Source organism: Phragmites australis, chromosome 5 (assembly GCF_958298935.1).
Source record: "Phragmites australis chromosome 5, lpPhrAust1.1, whole genome shotgun sequence".
In the NCBI taxonomy this organism is placed as follows: domain Eukaryota; kingdom Viridiplantae; phylum Streptophyta; class Magnoliopsida; order Poales; family Poaceae; genus Phragmites; species Phragmites australis.
In genome coordinates, this window is record NC_084925.1 from 25044576 (window position 1) to 25064070 (window position 19495).

A 19495-nucleotide genomic window follows, 5' to 3' on the forward strand; every position below is an offset into this window, starting at 1 on the left:
ATGATAGAGACTGCAGAGTGTGGTGTAGCCCCTCCTAGGACCGAAAACCCCTTAGATATATCTCGTTACCTTGTTTTAAAATGTTGAAAAGCTTTGTTACCAGGTTATTTTGTTTAAAGCTGTTTTAAAAGCTTTGTTACCAGGTTACCTTGTTTAAAACTGTTTTAAAATTTTTGCTACCTTTTTACCTTGTTTTAAACTATTTCTCAAAAGCTATCAGTAGAGAATATATACAGAACACCTACATAAAACTGTTTTACACTTAAAACTAAACTGTAAAGTCTTATCCTTACATTATCATTTATGCATCTATCAACCCCTTTAAGTAGTATAGGACTTGTTGAGTACCTTCTGTACACAGTCTTGTTGCTTTCAGTTGTTGAGATGGAGATCAACCTCAACCCAGACGAAGTTAAAGAGAAGTCTAAGGTCGCGCCTGCACCCAAGTTGCTTGTGGCATTGGGTTGCATCGTTTACTTCGCTCTGTTGTGTTGTAGTCTCTTCTGCCTGGCTGGTCTGCCGTGTATCCTTGTTCATGAGACCATCTTTTGCCTCTTTTAGATAACTATTTTATTCAAATTATGTATTTGATATCATTCTGGAAAATTCTGTACGTATCAACTACTTGATCTAAGGACTGATATATGAGGCACAGAGAAACCCGAGGTCGGGTCCTGACAGATATGCTGCTTCTTTCCCTGATCACAATATGGAGTTCATAGAATTTTTCTACACCTGCAAATAACACAATGACAAAGCATCAGAATCAAATTGCAACGCAAAAAAGGCACATGAAATTCATGTAGATTCTGTTGCATTAGAATTGATGATTTGTTCAATTTTAATGTGCAAACAAAGTTTGGAGCACAAACGGCATAACCCTCCATCATAAAACTGGATCATACAACACATAACAACATTGGCATGTGCAGGAATATGCAGGGAGCAGATCAAGAAGTAATGTGTAGTATGATCCATATTATGTGCAGATTAAAATAATTTGCAATTTAATGGAAATGATACCCGTCTCTACAAGTTAGATTATCAAATTATGAAGGTCTTCCCTGCAAAGTACTTAGATGGTAGGCTACCATAATGGAGCATGTGTAAGCCTGGAGGGAAAGTTAGACAAATAGAAAGAGAAACGTGCAGATAGACAGAGATAGATACAAAGAGAGAAGGAGAGACAAAGAGATATACACATCTATATGGAGGGAAAAAAATATGAGATAAACAGAAATATAGAGAGGTAAATAAATAAAGAGACAGAGAGAAATAGGTAGAGAATGAGACACAGAGAGATAAAGATATAAAGAGAGAGAAAGACGGAAACTGAGAAATAGATAAAGAGAGAAAGATAGATTAACCGAGAGAGATACAAATAGAGAGAGACAAAGATAGATAAATTGGCGTGCAGAGAGAGAGTGAACACATATATAGAGAGAGCACACATATATAGAGAGAGAGACAAACACGTAGAGAGAAATAGAAACATATGCTGAGATTTATGAGGGAAAAAAGAGATATACACAAGGATAAAAAGAGGTACTTAAGTAGAATAGAAAGAAAAAGACAAGAAAATCAGAGGGAGAGAGAGAGGGGTATAACAGAGAAAGACAAACACACATTCAATAAATAAATAAAGATATATAAATAATTAAGAGATATACAAACAAAGAACAATAGAATTGAAATAAGAATACAAATAGAGAGAGACCGATAGATAGGGAGAGATAGATAGAGAAAGGGGGAGAGAGAAATAGAGAGATAAGAGACATAAACACAGAGAGAGAAATAAAGAGATACTTAGAAAAAGAAAAATAAAGAGAAAGATAAATAGAGAATATATATATATATATATATATATATATATATATAGAGAGAGAGAGAGAGAGAGAGAGAGAGAGAGAGAGAGAGAGAGAGAGAGAGAGAGAGAGAGGACACAAACATAGATAGAAAGTTGAAGAGACATATACAGATAGGTATAAGTTAATTATAGGCTAGTAGAGCTAATTTCACCAAAATGTTGTGGCCTGTGTGGAGCTCATTGGTCTCGTATGGTTTTTGTACTTGAGCTATAATCGATTTTAGCCAAGGAGGCTAAACATTCATACTAACATAACCATTTTTAGCCATACGGTTGGATTTAGGCAATTTCGATTCAGAATAATTAAAGTTCAGTTTGGTGAGCACATATGTTCATATAGGAATTCAAAAAATCATCGAGATATTGACAAAAGTACATAATTCATAAATGTAAACATAAAAATAGTGTATTGAGAATTTCAGAGCATTCAAACAAAAAAGTCCATACGTAGAAGTAACGAATCAAATAACAGGAAGATTCATAAGGGGATTCGTATGTGCTAGTGCTCTTGGCATGGCATGTGGTCCTAAGCTTGCTGGTTTTCTGCAGACAAAATTCAAGATATAGTCGCTCACTATTTATTATCAGAGCACATTGCGTGGATGGATCATGTCTATTGCTTGGCTTGTTTACATGTTGAGGCAACAGGCAATAGAAAACATACATATGGCATGAGGAACCTAACGAACATTCAAAGAGCAGATCATCACTCACCGATTAATGCTCAACCAAAAGCAGTCAAACTGCAACAATAGCTCATGAAACCACTAATATCCTCCACGAAAAACAAGAGCAGCATCAAAATGAGACAAAAGAGAGCCGACACAAATATTCATAAAACTGGGAAGCGCTACTCATCTGAATCGAATTTAAACTAGTCGATTCCTCCACCAAGCTCCCTTGTCTCTAACACGGCCAACCCTAAAACAACAAAATGATCTGCTTGTTGACCAATAAATTCAATAAATAATCAAGAGACTCAATAATTAGAACTAATCATACGCACGAATCATATGAACTCAACAGACTACATAAACATAGGTTAGATTCCTCTCCCTCTCGATTCCTCGCTCGCAATCCAACCCTAACCAACAAGAATGCCAAAAATATACGGGAGAATGAATAAATCATCCATCACATCCAACAGCTCATGCAACAAAAAGGCTCAAATCTATCAAACCGAACCTTCAATCGCATGGTTGCTGAAGGGCAGATCACAATGAGGGGAAGAGGATCAAGAGAGAGAGAGCACTCGAATTAAGAGAGATGGAAATGAGAGGACACATAGAACTATGAATCAAAACAAATACAGGTCTCCAGACTTCTCCACAGGGTTGCGGGTACACAACCAAACCCGATAAGTTAAAAATCCACCAGGGCTCAATCAAGTTAGCATAATTTTCAAAGCAAATCAAAGATTCACAAATTAGAGCAGAAAATCTGTCAACTGATAAATAGCAAATCTCTTTAAAAATATAAAATATAAAAATTCTTCATTCCCTTTATCTGCAAATTTGTCTTCCCGAGCAACAAAACCCCTGTTTGGCTCTTATTCTCCCCCCCCCCCCACACTCCGCTTGTTTGCTTGCTTCCTCCTCCCAGCAGACTAATCTCTCTCCAACCTCCCCTCCCCTGATCATCGAACCCTCACGTCTTCCAGAAGCTTCCGCGCGATCTCTCTCTCTCTCTCTCCTCCCATCATCTCTGCAGAATCTCTTCACCGAGTTGGTTGTTGGAGGTGGCGGCCATGGTAGGGGCGAGGGCAGGGTGGCGCCCCGCGGCGGTCCTCCTCGTGGCCGCTTCCCTCTTGTGTCTCCTCTCATTGCCGGCGGCCTCTGCAGCCGCGGAAGCGGAGGTGGCCGGCCGGGCTGCTCATCGGAGCACCGAGCGCATCGCAGGTTATCTGATTATTTGTCTTATGGATTGCTTGTGGATTGTGATGAGTGTTAGTTAAGGTTTATCTGAGCAAGATCGACTTAAAAGTTGGGAACTTGGGATGGATGTTGTTGCTAGGTTAGGTTCTTAATACGAAAAAACTGGCTCTGTGTTAAATTATGGTGACCGTTCTGTAATTCGTCAGTTGGAAATAATCTCCTGTAGCATTTCATTCATGGGTGGTGGATTGGTGGTGAATTTGCGGTTCCTATTGGATACTCCACACAACCTTGTTACAGATATGCAGTTGCAAGAGCTGCCTGATAATATGCAAAATTTGATCTTTGAGCTGCATTGAGCCTTTTCCAAACAAAAGGATGATCCAGTGAAAGTGTACCAATTTAGTACTGCCCTTAAATTGGTCAATGGATCAGCTCTGAGTGTTTTTTTAGACATTTAATCTTCATGTTCCAAGCAAACATTAATTTAAAATATGGAGTTACCATCAGAACAGCTCTTTTGCTTCTTCTTTTCCAAGTGCTACACAGTTGACGGTTGATAGCTTAGCCAACCATATCTGCCTGCTCAACCTGCAGAGTAATGTCATTGACAATGTATCTTGCAGCTACCATGACATTGAGATATGTGGATTAATTCTAGTTGATGCCTGTGCCATTATGTCTGGAACATATGTGGGCTGGCAGTTAGCCATAAATTCTAAATATGCCAAAAGGAACGATGTGGACCAGCCAAGGGAAAAACAATGCAGAATTATGCATGACCATGAATTTAGATCAAATCAATTGTGCTCAAATGACTCTTTGAAACGTTGGACTTCCCTAGACCTACGTTGTGTTGCCACCTTTTCTCCTCATGAACATGTTAGTATATCTGAGTGCCATGCTTAGTTTGATATGGCTTCATGATTGGCTTCCTTTAGGATCTGTTCATTAGCTTTCTGCATACTTGGTTCATATGGAGGATCTTACATGCTGTTACTAAGCCAAGAGCATTCACCTGCACTAGAGGATTGTCACCAAGGATCCACGATGCCTCAATCACATGTTTGCCGCTGAGATATTCATGCATTGTTTCTTGCTCTCTAGTGCGGTGCGAACACTCAACCCAGAAGAGGCTGATTGGTTCTACACCCCAGTTTACACCACTTGCGATCTTACTCCTGCTGGACTTCCACTGCCATTCAAGTCCCCAAGGATGATGAGAAGTGCAATCCAGTTTATTTCAAACAAGTGGCCTTTCTGGAATAGGACTAATGGAGCTGACCACTTCTTTGTTGTTCCACATGATTTTGGGGCCTGCTTTCACTATCAGGTGAGGACATATTGGTCTTGCCATCTTCTACTTGCCATACATCACTGGGCCACTATTTCAGTTCTCCCTGGAGTAGACATTTTAGCAGAGATAGATTGTTCAGGATAGTTCCTACTTTTAATTGTCATTATCCTGAAGTTATATGTGCAATCTTTATCTGCCTTTACGGGAAGAAAAGGCTATTGAACGTGGAATTCTTCCAATGCTTCGCTGTGCTACATTGGTCCAAACTTTTGTGCAGAAGAACCATCTCTGCTTGAAGGAGGGTTCTATCATTATACCACCATATGCACCTCCACAGAAAATGCAGGCTCACTTGATTCCCCTGACACTCCCCATTCAATCTTTGTTTACTTCATGGGCCTCTTCTATGACAATGGGAACGACCCAGAGGGTGGGTACTATGCGAGGTAAGTACACATGTAGAATCTTCTGATATACGCTCCCATTATGTCTGGGTCCTAGTTGCTAACTTCGGTATAATGCTTTGTAATGTTATACAGAGGTGCCCAAGATTCACTGTGGGAGAACTTCAGGAACAATCCTCTCTTTGACATCTCTACAGAACACCCTGCCACTTACTATGAAGAAATGCAGCGTGCAGTCTTCTGCTTGTGCCCATTGGGATGAGCACCATGGAGCCCTAGGTTAGTGGAAGCCGTGGCTTTCAGCTGCATTCCAGTCATCATAGCTGACGACATTGTTCTACCATTTGCTGATGCAATCCCATGGGAGGAGATTGGTGTTTTTGTTGACGGGATGTTCCAAAGCTAGATACAATCCTCACTTCAATTCCAATTGACGATATTCTAAGGAAGCAGAGACTGCTCGCCAATCCATCTCTGAAGAAGGCCATGTTGTTTCCGCAGCCAACCCAACCTAGAGATACGTTCCATCAGATCCTCAACGGCCTTGCTCGTAAATTACCACACTCGGAGAGTGTATATTTGCAGCCAGGCGAGAAGCGTCTCAACTGGACAGCTGGGCCTATCGGAGATCTGAAGCCTTGGTAGCAGGAAGGCTTCACTGCAAGACTAGTCTTTCCCTGCTAATGATACTGTGAAGTTCTGCCTTCTCTGCGGAGGAGTTCCATAGAATTAGTTGATATTTACTAAGTGTGTTGCATGTGCTTTGATGCCACTGAAATCTCAATGCTGATTCTATGGAACGGATTGTAACTTTGTATTTGTATAAATGATTAAAGAAATTAAATGAATGGATTATTGTCCGAAAGTTAGTCCGTTTGTGATGTTGGCAAACTTGTGTTACAGATTCCAGATTGTCTATAGTGTGTAAAGCTTTGCAAGTGATTGGAGCAATTAACATTTAAGGCTAGTAACAGCAACATATCGATTACAGATTATTACAGTTCCATATTTTGTATCCGGTCTCACGTGCCGGCGATGGAGCGCTCTAGGCTGCTGGTGCCGAAGTGCCTGCACTCCATCCTGACCCTTGCATCTGCAGCCAAGAGCTGAGCGAGAGGAAATTCAATATGAGTTTCCATTTCTGCTGCAGAATTGCTTCACCTCTGAAGTTTCTGCTGTTATGTACGCCGAGATGCACCCTCCACGTAAATGCTGACATTGGCCTCAAACCCGGTGCAGCACGGTGTCACAGACTCACAGTAGACGCGGCACTAGACGAGGTAGTCTGGAGCACTCTTGGCACGGGTCGCGCCGGCGACGACGTAGGTAGAAGATGACGGCAAGGGCCGCCGGAAGAAATATTCCGAGGGTGTTGGCCATGGTTGAGAACTATTTACTTTCACTGATTAAGGTGGTATTGAAGAACTGCATTAGCCTGATTTGTACAGTTGATTAACCTTCTTTACGGAAGTTACATATGTAAGTTTGGAGAGACGGAGAGCTACGCCTTCATGCTTGTACACGTAAAAGCAGATGCTTGCAATTGTCATTGTTATAGAATCATTGAAAGCAGATGGTATGTTACAGATAATTTATTAGGATCTGTCACTGATAAAATATTCTTAGTTACTAAGATAAACATATCTATAACAATACAACCATCTAGGTGTGAATGAACTCACAGACTTTTTTTATAAACCCGTCTGTTTGTATCATACAGACACAGATTCTTTTACAAAAATCTGTCTGTAATATTATCACAGACGGTTTCTTGTAAGATCCGTCTATGTTTACACGGTAGACATATACGAATTTTATAAACACTCATATGTATTTAAAGACTCGCAGATATTTTCAAATTTGATTGCTCGTCTCTTCTAGCTCTTTGGCTTTCTACACACACAACTCGCTCGTCTCCCTAGGCACTTTTAGCTTTTCACACACACAACTCGCTCGTCTCTCCTCAATATAAAGCGACAATGAGTGTTCTTCTTTCTCACTCGCCATATCATATGTTCCACTGCACTGAGAAAGCGTCATCATCACTCGCCATCAGCATCAGAGAAGCAAAATCTCGACCGGGGCCAAATCCCTTTGACTATACCGAGGTGAGTATCATATGGCTCTATGTACGGCTTTCATTGCTTCGATCTGTGTAACTGATGGCAGAGTCTTGTTTTCATCGTAGATATGCAATACGCAGTCCACGACAATCAGGAGGTGGCAGGATGGGGTTGTCCCTATGACAGCTTCAACGGTGTGGATGCTTGACGTCGACTTCGGTCAAGTGGACTTCGTCTTCTTCGCTACTGTGAAGGCCCCCTCCGTTGATCCTGTGTATGCTGTCAACCTCGTTTTCCATTTTGTTCTTCGGAATGGAAATTTCTCCATTGCTATTCATCACAATGGAGATATTTTCATCAACTGCAAGATATGCTTGAACACGCATTTCTTGTTGAACCATGGCTGACGATTTGATAGCAACATAGTTCAGTTCTGGCTCATGCGTGAGCTAGTCAAGGTGCAACTAGATCCGGATGACTACGAGCTACTCGATGATGCTTGGGTTGACGTTTTACTAAAATGCTGAAGGGTGAGATGATGTCTATCATCTCGTTTTTTTGAAAGACGGCGTTGATTGACCCAAGTTTATCGATCGTTTTTCATTTTTCTGGAAGATGATGTCGCCATGATTTCAATCATTTCATCTTTTTGGAAGACGACACTGATCAACCAATGATATATATCTAGGGATTGTGTTTAGCTAACTAGGTTCATGTGTTCTGAACAATATGTAATGTTCTTAACCTTTGTGATATGTAAATACCTGTATTTTGTGTTCTGAACAATGTGCGATCGATATTATGAACAATATGTGATCGATATTGTGAACAGTGTGTCAATGTGTTGTTTCATTTGTGAATCATAAAGTTTGTATCTGTGTGACCATTTACCCCCTATAAGCAAATTTGCTTCCTAGCTGCGCAGTCAGGAAGCAAATTTGCTTATAGGGGGAAAATGTGATACAGATGATTTTTTTTAAAAACTTCATCTATGACAATTAACACATACAGATTTAAACAAAAACCATCTGTATCTCTTACTACTCATAGACGGGTTTTAACAAATATTGTATGTGATTCTTGCTACTCACAGACGGCTTTAACAATAACTGTCTATGATTCATACTACACACACAGTTTTTTGAAAAATTCATCTGTTTGTAGGTCTATTATAGACGGTTCTGAAACTATCTGTAACAGGTCGATATCACAAACACTTTTATAGAGATGAAACTTATAACCGTCTATGATAAAATTTAAAATTCGTTTGTAATAATCCGTTCTGAGGTACTGTACATGTATAGAATACGAATAGCTATTCTTGACGCTTTCAGAGCATCAATTCATAGAAGTTACAAATAGCATTACGTTTGAATACAGTACCAAAGTACATTGATCAGATGTTGTGTACATATGCTACTCATCGTATACGAGTAACGCGTAGCAGCTGTACTTTTGGTATAATAGTAACACGTGTAGCAGCTGCATAAATGATCGAGTTCAGTTGTAAGTTGGCGGGTGACGACTGGGTAGCATGAGATTTATCTTTTTTTAATGCATGGGCAATCAGGCGGATGTCTCCGTCTTGCGGCGGCCGGCGGCCGCGTACGGTGGCGTGTATGGCGGGCCGGGCGAAGGCGGCTTGGGGGCCGGAGGCTTGGGCGCGGGCGGCTTGGGCGCTGGTGGAGGCTTGGGCGAGGGCGGCTTGGGCCCCGGCGGCGTGGGCTTGGGCGGTGACGGCGAGAGGCCGCAGCGCACCATGCAGACGATGCTCTTCTGGTCGCAGCTGACGACGCAGAGCGGCAGGTCGGGGCCCTTGCCCATGCACCCGAGTGCGCAGCCGAACACCTGCGTGAAGCACCCCAGCAGGCACTGCATCATGCCGTTCAGCTGGTTCTGGTCCGCCTCCCCCGCCGAAGACAGAAGCGCCGCCGCATTGTCGCCCAAGGCGTCGGCGACGGGTCTCGCCGTGGCGGACGCGAGGTCGGCAACGCCGGCCAACGCGACGAGGATGAGGACGAGTACGCTAGTGCTGCTAGGACGCGCCATGGCCGTACTCGTATGCACGTGAGGTGGTGTGTGCCAAGCGATTTCGATCAGTTCGATTGGTGGGTTCGTGTGCTCTGTTACGTGTTGTTGGGGAGGGGTTTATATAGGGGGCTCGTCATGGCGTCTCATGTTGGGGTTGCGTTTTTGGTGTGTGCTAGGATTGCTTTTCCGCGCACGCGCACACACCATCCGGGTGTGCTCATCAAGGACGTGTGATCTACAGAGGTTTTAATTAATAAACACTAGAACCAATATTGCACGGCAGATGACATGGCCGAGTTGTTCTAAGGCGCCAGTTTAAGTTCTGGTCCGAAATGGCGTGGGTTCAAATCCCACTCTCATCGGCCTCATTTTTTTTTTGTTTTTCTGTGTTTTTCTATTCAATCTGTTGTAACGGAATATATTTAACTTAGTGCAGAATTCGGCATTATCATTATGTTAAAGCGTGAAATACATGCCAAGCATTTTGTTAGTTCGACACCTTTATGTTCAGATAGACAGATACACTGCTGGAGCTAGGGATTTTGAGGAAGGGCGAGACAGTTGCTTTAATAGAAAACTAGGGGGCAATGAGATGCATTGTACGAAGTAGGTCCACTTTAGAGGAACAATTTGATATGTTTAATACTCTCTCCATTTCAAAATACTCGCTATAATTAGTTGGCTTTCTTTCATGCAAGTCCCCCACCTGCGCACATTGGAACAGGTAAAACTTCTGACAAAAAAAAATTTCTTCCCTATATATTTGACATTTCATCATCCTCGAGGTGTAATAATCCAGAAAAAAAACTACAACCATCATCACTCTTGTACGTCATTTTATGTGTTTGAGATATTAATGAAGAAAAAGTGATTAATCTCTAAATCTAAACATCTTTTGGACTATTGGGTGATTATCACACGACAAAAATAATTTGCGATGATTGCCACAACATCCTCATGAAGGTTGTTGCATTCGTTATTTCAATATCTATGAAACAGAGTAGTACAATTAGATATAATGATGTACTAGTAGATTGCACGACAGGTCACTAAACTTGTTTTTGTTGCATTGAAAGAAGAATTGTTTTGTTAGGTCACTGATTTTATGGACGGTAGATCTACATAATCGAACTTGCTTGATAGGTTCAGGTCATTCGAGGTAGTAGGCCATCACTACCGTCACTCCATGATCCTCAAACATGGGCTCGACGGTGGTAAGAGTAGCATAAGACCTGTCTGCTCCAACTGCTCTGCTATAGGCCTATGATCGGTGGAGGCGGAGCCAAGAGCCTAATGGTCTGTTTGTTTAGGTTTATGTTTCTAGAGAAGCTTGCTTCTGACTTCTGTGTTGGAGGGGTTGCTTCTCCAGAAGCTGCTTCTGTAGAAGCAGTGACCTGTTTGGCAACTCTGCTTTTGGATGTTGTGGATTATGACTTTTGAGCTGAAATATCTCTTATGCCCCTAGCTGTTTGGAGTGGATTTGTTTAGGTTCTGTAAATTGTTATTAATATTTGATCCTCTCTTTGACCGATGCTACCACAAGCAAGCCTCATACATCGCTATTGCATGGCGTACACCCACACACAATTGCAGTAGACCTCACCTTTATATGTTCTGCTACTGCTACAATATAATTTTCATCCCTAGCAGCAAATCTATTGCAACGAAGGATACATACAGGTTCCACATATGCACATAAACTCTCATGTATGTAGCAAAAGCTTCCAATAGAGAACTGGAAAGGAGATAGCCTAATCAGCTCAAGTGCTATACCAGGCTCAACACAGATCACTTCATTTCTATGCAACTAAGACTATACAACCATTGTATACCGATCAAGCAGATCACTGGCAGATGCTTGGCCGGCTTGGCCCAAGCACTGCACCCGCCGTCATTCCAAACTGATGATTGTACAAAACTAGGTCCTCGAAGGCAAGCTTCAACGACAGTAATTGAAAATCGAGGCACAAGATGTTGCTGATTTTACTCCCTTCTTTTTCCCACTAAAAATAAAGCAGAGAGAAATATCAAGTTACCGCAACTTGGTTCTGCAGCGCTTGCACATAGTTTATGATCTCGTCAAACATTAGAGCCTTTCCTGCAACCAGGGCCGTACCGCAGTATATAGGGGCCCTGTGCAAAATTGAAATTACACTCTCAGAAAAGAAGACATCTTTTTCTCGAATACAATTGTATGTGTACCGTTAAAAACAGAATTAATGTTATATGTGGTCAATATTTATAAATAAAAGAAGAATACTTGAGAAATTCATAAAAATATAATAATGTCTAATCTAGGAGAGTTGTGGTTTGTGAAGAGACTATTTATATTCTATATGCTATACCATAGTATCCAATTTGAACGGGTGATGAAAATTCAGTTACACTTAAAGGCTAAAACATGCAGTACTTGTATTATAGTTCTATCTAATCTTCGCACGAAAATTCATGAGCTGTTCGCAGTGAGATGAATGGCCAAATTAGTGAGATGTTGACCTAATTAATAACCTAAAACTATATAAATTAACTTTAGTAAGGTAGGATTGATGGCTATATAAGGCCCTTGCAGGGTGGGGCCCTGTGCGATTGCCCACCCTGCACATGCTAATCGACGGCCTTGCCTGCAACCCTGTCACAACCAGGAATTAGACTCTGCAGCAACCTCATCCTCTCACTGATCATATCCCTTGTCACCTGCACAATCACACATCCATGCTTACACTGGCCAATTTAACTATACACTATCAAGACATCAGTGGTTGTAGTTAAACATGCAACCAATCAGCTGCCTATGGTTAAAAGAAGGATAATTCCATGGTACAAAAGGATGACATGGATCATAACTTCTAGCCTATCCTCTCATACTTATCAAAGCATTAGCAATATTATCACGAAAGGTGTTCATGTCACTTTCTTCATGTCCTAGTGCACTAGTGCTATCTTCATGTTGAGATGATGATGCTTAACCAACATTTGAAATGTAATCTTCATCTTGATCACATCTCTCAAATAGATTATCTTGCAAATGGCTTTCTCGAATGGAGTTGTGAAGGGCCATGCATGCAATGATAATTTTTTATTGCTTCCACATTGGATAACTTGGAAAGTGAAGAAGTATTCTCCATTTCATCTTGAGAACACCAAATGATCTCTCTATCACGTTGCAAAGGGATGAATGCAAATGGTTGAATACTTCTTTCTTACCCCTAGGGCCGAGCCCTATCGAAACTCCGCTAAATGATATGTCTCGCCTTTGTATGTAGATAGGAAACCCTTCCTATTGGGATAGCCTGAATCAACAAGGTAATACTTTCCTAAACATATAACACCTACGTCAGCAATATGAACTAGAAGATGTAAATAAATATAATTTAGAGGTAATGTTGATACCTTCAGGAGGAAATGAGAACTTATCAGCATAGTTGTTTAATACTTCATTGAACACCCTTGTGTCATGCACAGAACCTGGCCATCCAGAAACAACAAAAGTGAATCTCATATCGAAATCACATACAGCCAGCACATTCAGTAGAAGGCACAACAACGAGAATATGAGTACCATCTATTGCTCCAATACAATCATTAAAGTGAGGTGAGAAATGAGGATCTTGTAGCCTAGAATGCACTGCAACAAATTGAGGACCTCTTGGTTTGATAATATCCACAGCTAGATTGTTCAAACAATTCAACACATGTGTCAACTTTCTACTGATAGTCTCACTAGACCTCTCAAACCAATTCTCAACTTGGCTAAAATATTGTGGACCACCACAAGTCCATAAAAACATAGCCCAACATTCGATAGAGGTCATACATGTAGTTGACTTCAATCCATAGTTTGACACCAACGTATCATGCAAACTATCAAGCCCTAATCTGGTCATCCTAAACATCTTGTAACAAGCTCTAGGTCGATTCAAAGTTGTGATGACTCAATCATAACTAGTCACATCAGGTTGTCTTCTAGCTGCCTTCTTCAAGAAAATTTCTGTGAGGAACAGTCCAAACAATATTCTAATTAATCATCAGGAGGATCATTATTCATAAATACAACCTCAATATTAACCAGAATACCATTCCGGTAGTCCCGGCACGTGTTTTGTGCCTAAGATTGGAACGCATGACTTTCCAACATGCATATCACAACATAGCTTAAGAAAGAGCGAGTAATTAAAATATATTACAAGTTCTCAAGCATGCAACCATTTGCAACAATTTACCCAAAGAAAAAACTACGTAGCGGAAAATAAAACCTTAACAACAGCAAAAGGAGAGTGGAACTATATGCCCTTAGGCTCCACCCCAAAAGCTACGCCTCACCAGAGTAGGATGCACTACTCTTGCCCACCACCTGCATCGGCGGGCACGAAGTAGCCAAACAACGCATTATCCTCACCAGCAGAACCTGAAAGCGCAGGCATGAGTACGAAGGTACTCACAAGACTTAAACCATATAAAGCACATATACTTAGCTCGACTCCAAGGATTATGCATTGAGCTATTAGCAAGAGTAGGCTACAAGGTTAAGTAAAACATATGCGGTAAGCAACCTAGACACATATCTGTGAGCATCTATACTTAACTCAAAAACAACTACACTTTCTACCCTGTAAACCACAACTTGAACATGTATGTATAGTAACTATAGTACCTCCTCAACAAACTACCAACCAAAACCATCACACCATAACCTTATCCCACATTCGTAAACTCTACGACCGATACAAATGAAACAATAGCATGCTCATAACCGAGAGCGCGGCAATTCGAATTGTTCTTACACCCTGCAGGAGGTTACAACTTTACCCACACGACTCGAGGACCATTCGGCTTGTGCTACTCACGAAAGTACACACAAGGGGGTACTCGAGTCAACCTTTCTCATACCCAGAATCACCCACTTGCAATGCCCATATGGCACTGGGGTTACCGCGAGCGTGTCCCGGACACCTCCGGCTCCCCGCCACCTTGCTTCTCCTTTTCTTTTTCTCTTACGCGTCATAGAGCCGCAAGGCAAGTGTCGACACGGCATAAGATAATCAGCTTACCTTACCATTAGATTAGCATGTGGTGAGTACGGAAAGTGCTAGAGTCAACTGTACCGACGGACGGCCTTAAACGATACAAAGCGGTCTATGGCATCCGGGTTCCTCTCCCGAACTACCCAGAGAACTCCACCTGGGCAGAAGATACCCCTAACACTGCCCACATCTCGCCTCAATCTCACATCTCAACCATCCATCTCAACCTCATCTTTGTATCTGTAAACAGTGATAAAGCCCTAGGCTCGTGAACAACGGCAGCACCGTCGTTCGACTTCTACCGAGGACCTAAGCATTGCTAAGCATTTCGAATAAACCTTGAAGCTAGACACCAACTATATCATCAAGGCTAAAAGGATAAGGATTCATCAATAAGATAATGCATCAACATAGGTTCTACCCATATCAGCCCGACACTGGACTCAACACATGCGAACATACATAAAGCATAATTTATCAATTTTAGACTCCATTTAAATTTGAACAAAGGGTGCAGTATGCTTAGATGCTTGCCTTTCTGCTCTGAGGTTTGCCTAATACTTCCTGAACAGAACTCATAGAAGTGGTGTGCCTCGGTGTCACCCTCAATCACACTCGCGTCATGCTCCGGTTCTTCGTTTACTAATGAAAAACGCATGCAATGATGAGCATGAATGACATGCAATGACGGATGCTCCACGGTGCATGACAAGGTGGAGATGCAATGCATCATGACATGAGTTTTAAAGCCTCAAAATTTTCTTAATTTGGATTAATGTTAAAGCATCTACTCATTTTCCTGGATTAATTAAGCTTAACACAAACCTTAACCTAAATAGGAATTTAATCATGTCTAACATGAGGGTGATTATTTTTAATGAGCAGGGAATCAGTTAATAAGATTTACCAAATTGATTTCATCAATTTTGGAGCTACCAAAAATTAATTATGGATTAATGAAGATCAAACCCTAATTTATTAACCCATGTAATTTAAATACACTTTTCATAGCTCCCAGTATTTTTAATGTGTAGATAATGATCATATAAACCTAAAAAAATTGGTTTCATGATTTTTGGAGCTACATACAATTTTCTAAGCATTTTACAAGTTTCAGCCGATTTAATAGTTGAACAAATAGTCTATTCGCATTTTCTGGAATTTCCTGAATATTAAAATGCCTGCAAAACTTTTTGCACACCCAGCTGGCTAGCCACTGAGGCTGACAGTGGGCCCGGGCGGGTTGACTCGGGTCAAAATTGACCCGTGCCTAGGCTAGCCACGGCGGGCGGTGCTGGCGGGGTTCGCCGGTCGGCGGACTCCAGCCAGCCGAGGGTAGCATGAGCATTAGCGCACCAAGGGGAACCCGCCGGTGGCACATGTTGTCGATGGCGAGGTCCGGTGGGCGGTGAGCGGTAGCGCACAGCGAAAACAACACGACGGCGACGAGATTCGGCGAGCCGACGGCGAAACGACGGTGAAGCCCGGATAACCGAGGGCACCAACAGCTTCTACGCGTGCTAGCGAACTCAACGGAGTGGCTCTAGGATGATGAGCCCAGCCGAAACTAGGCTGGTGGCGTGCGGTCATGGGCGGCGGCGGCTCAGTTGCCGTGGAGACACGGGCTGGCGATGCGCCGAAGAAAAACGGACACACGCTCTAGGATCTACGGGGGAGGGGGAAGCTCACCACGGTGTCAGTTGGGCTGGAGAGACGGTGGCTCGACAGCTCGGCGGTGAGGTGTGGAACTCAGCCATCAAAGACGAAGAAGAAGGCGCCTGCACGATGGGCCAGCGGCGGATTCGGAGGGGAAACGACCGGGGAGACTTCAGTGAAGCTCCACCTGAGCTCCTGAGGGCTTGGCTGGTGGGGCGGAGGTGAGCTCAACGGTGCGGATTTTGCCGTCGGCCGGTGTGCTGCTCGGCTGCGCTCTGCATGCTCTGCTCTTGCGTGTGCACGGCAAGTGAGAGAGGGAGGAGAGAGCGAGCAGATGACATGGAGGGGAGGAGATAAGGACCGCGGCCACTCCTCGATGCCGTGCTCCACTCGCCCGGTGACGTGGCCAGCCACGGAAGTCAATAAAATCGGTGCCGCCCACGAGCAATGCTCGGCGAGAGAGAGGAGGTGAGAGGCAGAGAGAGGGATGACATGTGGGGCCGATGAACAGTGATCGACTAAAGAAAATATCATCTCTACTTCTCCTATTCAAAAGAATATCTTCCCGTGGTCCAAAAATCATGGGACAACTTTTGTGTGAAACTAAAATTCATGTGCAACCCATTTTAACTAGTTTGACCCATAATGCCTAAGTCAATTTCAAACTAAAATTCTCCAAACATGCAACCTTTTCTAACTTGTGGTAACTTTTATGCCTTCAAAAACATCCCCAAAAATTTGGGAAAATTCATTTATATTCTTCATATTGCATGAAATAATTTCTAAAATTGTTCCCAACACTATGTTGTATAGCAATATTGTGAGTTGCTTAACAATGCATCAATTAACATTGATTTTCACAATTTATGTTTAATTGAAAATGCATGTTCATAATTCACCAAAACAATTAAGCATGTTGCCAATGATGTTTATGATGCTTAAAGACATGCTTAAGCCATCTGGGCTATTACAATTTCACCATAGTACATATAAAAAACATTTGATGTATCTACAACCAACTTTCTCCTCTCCAATGCAATATCCAAATTTTTAGAATAGGCATCATCACTTTAACTGTCACAGTCACTTGAACTCATCTACAAAGCAATAGATAAAATCATATAATATATAAATTTTGAAGGAATAATAAACAACCAAGTCTCATACCACATTATTGCAAGTCTCATGCAACATGACACATAAATATCCAAGTCTAATGCAACGTGACACATAAATATCCAAGTCTCATGCAACATCACACATAAATATCCAAGTCTCATGTCACATTATTACATAAAAGTTAAAGTTCTAGAAAGAAGGCATCAATATAAATAGGATACTTATAACAAGATAAACTACTTCTTCCTTTCTTTATAGCACCTCTCGAGCCAATTGAGCCTCCCTTCATTTGTCTCAAAAGTGAGGAAAATTTCACGATTTTTAGCTTTCACAAATAGTTTTGTAGCCATGAAATGCTCATCACTCCTTTCAACTGCTCCCGCTTCTTTTGCTAAATTCATCACCTCTATAATTGCTTGACGAGTGTAATCACCAGTCAATGCATTCGAGGGAGGTTATAGAGTTAGAGCTGATGACATCATCCACCATGCGTGTCATGATCCTAACCATAGGATTCTTCCCCTTCTTCTTTGGGCTATTCTTCCTTGGGCTACTAGATTTTTCCTTCCGCTTTAGCTGCTTCCTAGTAGCCATCATGGGTGTAATGTCTTCCTCCATGCCTTCTGCATCCTTGTCATCCTCATCATCGACATTTATATGGCTCCCAGTGTTTCCCTCTGTGCCTTCTTCACTAGGGATGCATGCAGACAGACCTGATACCTAACTCCTCTCAAACATAAACTCCAATTGTTTGAGGTTATTTGGTGGACCATAACGCAATGCCTTCTTCCCTCTCTGATTTTGTCCCTGTACAATGAAGAAAATTTAGTACAACGTGATAGTATAATAAATTGAAATGTATATACACAATATTGTCCAATATCTAACCTTAGCGGCCTCTTCCTAAAATTCTGGACTTGCTGATACTATCCCCAATTCTGCATTCCACCCAAGCCCAGTATTGTTCAAGAGTGATTTCCAAAAAGTGTACAAGATCTTCAGGTTATTAGGTCCATAGTCTTGACTCCTGAGCATGTCTGACACTCTAACCTGATTGTAAGGTTCAGTAAAAAGATGGGCTCAGCTCTGGACGGGTAATAGCTTAGTTATATAAGTCAATTTTTTGCCTGATCAATATTCAATCAGGTTGCTATTATCTACATATGCAACTGTGTCTGTAGATCAACTGATGTTACTAGCATCATACTTGTCAAACAGCTGAGTGAAATTGAAACCTGCTAAAGGAATGTTTCTGTTGCATTGCACTCAGTGACTGCACGACAAACATACAAACCTAGTCACCTTAATTCACATCTAACCTACAACATCAATTCACAGTAGGCAAAGTAGGCATCCACTCAGATCAATTCACATCACAGTACTGCACATTCAACTGAGAGCAGGGAAAATAGGACCAATACCTCGATGCTTCTGTCAGATTGGGCTCCTCTGTTGTGCAGGGGAGGTTCGGCTCCCCTCTGCACCGGGCACATCAGGGTCATCCTTGGGCTGATGGAGCTCAGTTGTTGTGGGGAGGTCGGTAGCGGAGGGCACATTAGGGCGCTGGGCCTGTCGTCGTCGTGAAGCTCCCGGGCGTCGGGAGGTCTCAACGGCAGAGGCGTGGAGTTTGGGGCATTGGGCTCCTCGGCGGTGGTAGAGAGCTCTGAGGTGGCGTCGCGGGCGGAGGGGGACTAGGACTCCACGGGCGGCTGCGGGTTCAAAAACCAAGTCACCTCGGTAGTCGCCTCTCTACTTGGGACGAAACGATTCGGTGGAGGCGACTCGAATGGCTAGTGCGACGGATAGAAAGAGGAAAGGCGGATGTATTTACGAGATGTCAAAGACGGATAATTTCTCATGAACTCTTAGGGTACTCTCATTTTCTCAGCCCACAAAAGCATGTTTCACCTGGCTTGTGGGCTTCTAGCTTCTATAGTGTTGCGAGAGGATATGGCTTTTGAAAAGCTTGATCCAGAAGCAGAAGCGAACCCTTTATTTAGGCTTTTTCCAGCCCAAACAAACATACCTAACACTGTCTCACCATTGCCGTACCGATGGTATCATTGGGCTCAATTTAACACTAGATGACATTGTGAGCAGGCAGGACACGAGTCTCAAGGCAGCATCGTCTCGTCGGCAAGGGCAACTGGGCAAGGGCGCAAA

General features: G+C 42.3%; 1 protein-coding gene and 1 pseudogene across 1 annotated transcript; one reads left to right on the forward strand and one right to left on the reverse strand.

Moving 5' to 3' along the window:
* The first annotated feature begins 3446 nt into the window (after positions 1-3446).
* LOC133919003 (probable glucuronosyltransferase Os02g0520750) lies at positions 3447-6156 on the forward strand (annotated as a pseudogene).
* A 2915-nt stretch (positions 6157-9071) lies between these two features.
* Positions 9072-9554, reverse strand: LOC133917888 (anther-specific protein RTS-like). Its single transcript, XM_062361714.1, has one exon. It carries the CDS (start codon positions 9552-9554, stop codon positions 9072-9074), a length of 483 nt encoding a protein of 160 aa, XP_062217698.1.
* Positions 9555-19495: the final 9941 nt, after the last annotated feature.

What these genes read in the sequence shown, in the direction of transcription:
- LOC133917888 (XM_062361714.1), bottom strand. Translation starts at nt 9,554, where the DNA reads ATGGCGCGTCCTAGCAGCACTAGCGTACTCGTCCTCATCCTCGTCGCG.